General features: G+C 48.5%; 2 protein-coding genes across 2 annotated transcripts in view; both read left to right on the top strand.

Annotated features, from left to right (window-relative positions):
* Positions 1-6000, top strand: part of LOC123985567 (SH3KBP1-binding protein 1-like) — a 234595-nt gene that overhangs the window by 149399 nt on the left and 79196 nt on the right. The window lies entirely within an intron of this gene.
* The window catches only part of zgc:162872 (BAR_ACAPs and ArfGap_ACAP domain-containing protein), a 28218-nt gene that overhangs the window by 11132 nt on the left and 11086 nt on the right, over positions 1-6000 (top strand). Inside the window, exons 15-18 of the mRNA XM_046073181.1 lie at positions 3782-3851; positions 4115-4209; positions 4429-4505; positions 5306-5445. Of these exons, the coding sequence (XP_045929137.1) occupies positions 3782-3851; positions 4115-4209; positions 4429-4505; positions 5306-5445 (382 nt within the window). The remainder of the gene's footprint in view (positions 1-3781; positions 3852-4114; positions 4210-4428; positions 4506-5305; positions 5446-6000) is intronic.

Raw genomic sequence — 6000 nt, 5'->3', positions numbered from 1 at the left:
GTGACCCAGGATATGTGACTCAGTACAGGTGACCCAGGATATGTGACTTAGGACAGGTGACCCAGGATATGTGACTCAGTACAGGTGACCCAGGATATGTGACTCAGGACAGGTGACCCAGGACATGTGACTCAGTACAGGTGACCCAGGACATGTGACTTAGGATATGTGACTCAGGACAGGTGACTTAGGACAGGTGACTCAGGACATGTGACTTAGGACAGGTGACTTAGGATATGTGACTCAGTACAGGTGACCCAGGACATGTGACTTAGGACATGTGACTCAGGACAGGTGACCCAGGACATGTGACTTAGGATATGTGACTCACTATAGGTGACCCAGGACATGTGACTCAGGACAGGTGACTCAGGACAGGTGACCCAGGACATGTGACTTAGGACATGTGACTTAGGACAGGTGACTTAGGATATGTGACTCAGTACAGGTGACCCAGGACATGTGACTTAGGATATGTGACTCAGTATAGGTGACCCAGGACAGGTGACTTAGGACAGGTGACTCAGTACAGGTGACCCAGGACATGTGACTTAGGACAGGTGACTCAGGACAGGTGACCCAGGATATGTGACTTAGGATATGTGACTCAGTATAGGTGACCCAGGACATGTGACCCAGGATATGTGACTCAGGACAGGTGACCCAGGATATGTGACTCAGTACAGGTGACCCAGGATATGTGACTCAGTATAGGTGACCCAGGACATGTGACTTAGGACATGTGACTCAGTACAGGTGACCCAGGACATGTGACTCAGGACAGGTGACCCAGGACATGTGACTCAGTATAGGTGACCCAGGACATGTGACTCAGTACAGGTGACCCAGGACATGTGACTTAGGACATGTGACTTAGGATATGTGACTCAGGACAGGTGACCCAGGATATGTGACTCAGTACAGGTGACCCAGGATATGTGACTCAGGACAGGTGACCCAGGATATGTGACTCAGTACAGGTGACCCAGGATATGTGACTTAGGACAGGTGACCCAGGATATGTGACTCAGTACAGGTGACCCAGGATATGTGACTCAGTACATGTGACCCAGGATATGTGACTCAGGACAGGTGACCCAGGATATGTGACTCAGTACAGGTGACCCAGGATATGTGACTTAGGACAGGTGACCCAGGATATGTGACTCAGTACAGGTGACCCAGGATATGTGACTCAGTACAGGTGACCCAGGACATGTGACTTAGGATATGTGACTCAGGACAGGTGACTTAGGACAGGTGACTCAGGACAGGTGACCCAGGACATGTGACTTAGGACAGGTGACTTAGGATATGTGACTCAGTACAGGTGACCCAGGACATGTGACTTAGGACACGTGACTCAGGACAGGTGACCCAGGACATGTGACTTAGGATATGTGACTCACTATAGGTGACCCAGGACATGTGACTTAGGACAGGTGACTCAGGACAGGTGACTCAGGACAGGTGACCCAGGACATGTGACTTAGGACATGTGACTTAGGACAGGTGACTTAGGACAGGTGACTCAGTACAGGTGACCCAGGACATGTGACTTAGGATATGTGACTCAGTATAGGTGACCCAGGACATGTGACTTAGGACATGTGACTCAGTACAGGTGACCCAGGACATGTGACCCAGGATATGTGACTCAGTACAGGTGACCCAGGACATGTGACTTAGGACATGTGACTTAGGACATGTGACTCAGGACAGGTGACTTAGGACAGGTGACTCAGTACAGGTGACCCAGGACATGTGACTTAGGACAGGTGACCCAGGATATGTGACTCAGTACAGGTGACCCAGGACATGTGACTTAGGACATGTGACTCAGGACAGGTGACCCAGGACATGTGACTTAGGATATGTGACTCAGTATAGGTGACCCAGGACATGTGACTTAGGACGTGTGACTCAGTACAGGTGACCCAGGACATGTGACCCAGGATATGTGACTCAGGACAGGTGACCCAGGATATGTGACTCAGTACAGGTGACCCAGGATATGTGACTTAGGATATGTGACTCAGGACAGGTGACCCAGGATATGTGACTCAGTACAGGTGACCCAGGACATGTGACTTAGGATATGTGACTCAGTACAGGTGACCCAGGACATGTGACTTAGGACATGTGACTTAGGACAGGTGACCCAGGACGTGTGACTTAGGACAGGTGACCCAGGATATGTGACTCAGTACAGGTGACCCAGGACATGTGACTTAGGATATGTGACTCAGTACAGGTGACCCAGGATATGTGACTTAGGACAGGTGACCCAGGATATGTGACTCAGGACAGGTGACCCAGGACATGTGACTTAGGATATGTGACTCAGTATAGGTGACCCAGGACATGGGACTCAGTACAGGTGACCCAGGACATGTGACTTAGGACGTGTGACTCAGGACATGTGACTCAGGACGTGTGACTTAGGACAGGTGACTTAGGACAGGTGACCCAGGACATGTGACTTAGGATATGTGACTCAGGACATGTGACTCAGGACATGTGACCCAGGACATGTGACCCAGGACATGTGACTCAGTACAGGTGACCCAGGACATGTGACTTAGGACATGTGACTCAGTATAGGTGACCCAGGACATGTGACTTAGGACATGTGACTCAGTACAGGTGACCCAGGACATGTGACCCAGGATATGTGACTCAGTACAGGTGACCCAGGACATGTGACTTAGGACATGTGACTTAGGACATGTGACTCAGGACAGGTGACTTAGGACAGGTGACTCAGTACAGGTGACCAGACAGTGACAGGATATGTGACTCAGGACAGGTGACCCAGGATATGTGACTCAGTATAGGTGACCCAGGACATGTGACTCAGGACAGGTGACCCAGGATATGTGACTCAGTACAGGTGACCCAGGATATGTGACTCAGGACAGGTGACCCAGGACATGTGACTCAGTATAGGTGACCCAGGACATGTGACTCAGTACAGGTGACCCAGGACATGTGACTTAGTACGGCTGACCCAGGATATGTGACTCAGGACAGGTGACCCAGGACATGTGACTTAGGATATATGACTCAGTATAGGTGACCCAGGACATGTGACTTAGGACATGTGACTCAGTACAGGTGACCCAGGACATGTGACCCAGGACGTGTGACTCAGGACAGGTGACCCAGGACATGTGACTCAGTACAGGTGACCCAGGACATGTGACTTAGGACGTGTGACTCAGGACATGTGACCCAGGACGTGTGACTCAGGACATGTGACTCAGGACGTGTGACTCAGGACAGGTGACCCAGGACGTGTGACTCAGGACATGTGACTCAGGACGTGTGACTCAGGACGTGTGACCCAGGACGTGTGACTTAGGACAGGTGACCCAGGACGTGTGACTTAGGACAGGTGACCCAGGACATGTGACTCAGGACATGTGACTCAGGACGTGTGACTTAGGACAGGTGACCCAGGACGTGTGACTCAGGACATGTGACCCAGGACGTGTGACTTAGGACAGGTGACCCAGGACAGGTGACTCAGGACATGTGACCCAGGACGTGTGACTTAGGACAGGTGACCCAGGACGTGTGACTTAGGACAGGTGTCCCAGGACAGGTGACTCAGGACAGGTTACAGGAGCCATGTGACATAACAATATTTTCTACTGTATTATCTTATAGGGGTATATTATCTGCAGTATAATATACTTCATGTACTGTATATACTAATATGAATATAACTAATTGGGCTTGTACAACATGACTTTTTTTTTTATTTTATTTTTTACAGGAGCCTGGGTGTTCACCTGTCCAAGGTGCGATCTCTCACTCTGGACTCGTGGGACGCTGAACAGCTGAAGGTAGCACACACACACACACACACACAGTCATGTTTACGTCCCTTCAGAGGACATTACATTGACATTAATTAATTTCCCGGAGACTTGAAGCCAGTTAACCCTTGACGGCGAGGACGAGCACGTACATGTGTCTGCGTCGCTCTGCAATTAAACCGCCAAAACACTAGGTGGCAGTGGGGTTTCTATGTTCTACTGTGTTGACGTTTTAGCCCTCTGCTAACTTCAATGGGGGTAAAATGATAATTCTTCTTCTTCTTCTTCAGCTGCTGTGTGTTCTGGGAAATAATGTCATGAACCGGATCTTTGAGGCGAGATGTTCAGAGGAGGGACGAGTCAAACCCAGAACCAACAGCCCGCGGTAAAACCTTACTTTAGCTTTTATTTGATTTTCTACCCTGACATTAGCATCTCGTAAATTAATCAATAATCATTCCCATAACTCATTCTGCTAAACTGCTTGTCGGTGTGAAATAAATAATCAGTAAGAAAAGTAAAGACAAACAAGTAAATAACAGTTTAAGAACAGAATAAACGCTGACGTGAAGCTTCCTGATTTTTTTTTCTTCTTTATTTTCAGATCGGAGAAAGAGACGTGGATCAGAGAGAAATATGTGGAGAAGAGATTTGTACAGAACGCCATCTCAGACGGAGCTCGTAAGTCCAACAGTCGCCTGAAGCATCTCAACAGCTGTTGGATCGGGTTGGGCTGCGAATTGCAACCAGCGGCTCACGGTGCATTCACGTGCACCTCAGATGGTCCCATTTCCCCGAGTTGTGAAGTCGTTCTTCTGACTTCAGTGTGTTTATGTGCTCTTAACGTGGACTAGCATTATCAGAGCATTTAAACAACAGGCAAGCATCTAGTTCGCTCTACGTGGACAGCAAACTACCCATTATAACCATATTACACATGACATGTTAGCAAAATATGTATGTGCAGTACATGATTTTGCACGATTTCGAAGCTCTGTATACTTCTTCATGTCACATGTACACTTTATTTCTCTTTTTGCAATAAAGATTTAAGGAGGAAATGGGACCATCTGAGGAGCACCTGAATGCACCGTGAGCCGCTGGTTGCAATTTGCAACTCTCACCACTAGATATCGCTAAAACTTCACGGTTCAGATGGACAGAACCCGTCTGAACCGTGAAGTTTTAGTTCTCTGAACGCTTGTGTCTCGGTTTCGGTCGGTTTTTAGATCCATTAAATCTCTCTGATCTGCTGGGGGATTTGATAAACCTGCTTTTTTGTTCATTATTTTGTTTCTAATCTCCTTTTTTCCATGTGAGCATGTGCAGAACAAACACTGCAGACAGGGAGTGCCGCCGTGCACGTTATCAGCTCTGTGTTGACTGATCTGAAAGATAGAAACATGCTAACACCAACACACGGCCTGTTTGGGAACCAGTGTGATTATTAATAAACGACTGTGTGTGATATTGGTATTCAGATGCTGGGCTGCGTTTGTATCGGGCTGCGTTGGCGGGAGATCTGATTGCCATGGCTGCGGCGTTGGCGCAGGGAGCGGAGGTCAACGGGAGCCTAGCCGAGGAGGAGGGACGCACGCCGCTGATAGGAGCTGCTGTCGGGGTGAGGAGGCACAAAATATAACGATGCAACAATAATAATATCATACAGTCAGAGAGCCACAGAAAACAGCCAGTTATTGGTACTTAGCCATCACTCTACAAACATTATGGTCTGCTGGTGCTGCCAGGCTCACAGGACTTCCTGTCGCTGTGAGGTTAGCGTTAGTAGAGCCACAAGAGAGAGACAGCTAAGGATAGCTAGGCGTCTCCTTAGCAAAGGTAGCGTCTAAAGGGATTCAGTGCTAACTACCAGCAAGCTAGAATAACTAGCTAGGCTAATAGAGACGGAAACATTCAAAAGAAAAATCGAGATGGTTATAAAATAACAGCTCACAGTGGAGCAGTGCACCAGTTTGGGGGCTGCTTTTGGACCAAACCCAGCAGGGACCTGGACTCAGAACAGTGGGAGCAAGTCACGTATATCTTTTCCAGATTGAGCCACTTTCATACGTGGTCTAAATCAGATATCAGTTCGTTTAAAATGCGACTTTTGGACGTCACAGCGGAGTCCATGCAACTCTGACGGCATTCTAGAGCGACCGTCTTCACAGTCCGG

The sequence above is a fragment of the Micropterus dolomieu genome, linkage group LG17 (genome assembly GCF_021292245.1).
Source record: "Micropterus dolomieu isolate WLL.071019.BEF.003 ecotype Adirondacks linkage group LG17, ASM2129224v1, whole genome shotgun sequence".
NCBI classification, from domain to species: domain Eukaryota; kingdom Metazoa; phylum Chordata; class Actinopteri; order Centrarchiformes; family Centrarchidae; genus Micropterus; species Micropterus dolomieu.
This window is presented reverse-complemented; position numbering and strand designations above follow the sequence as displayed.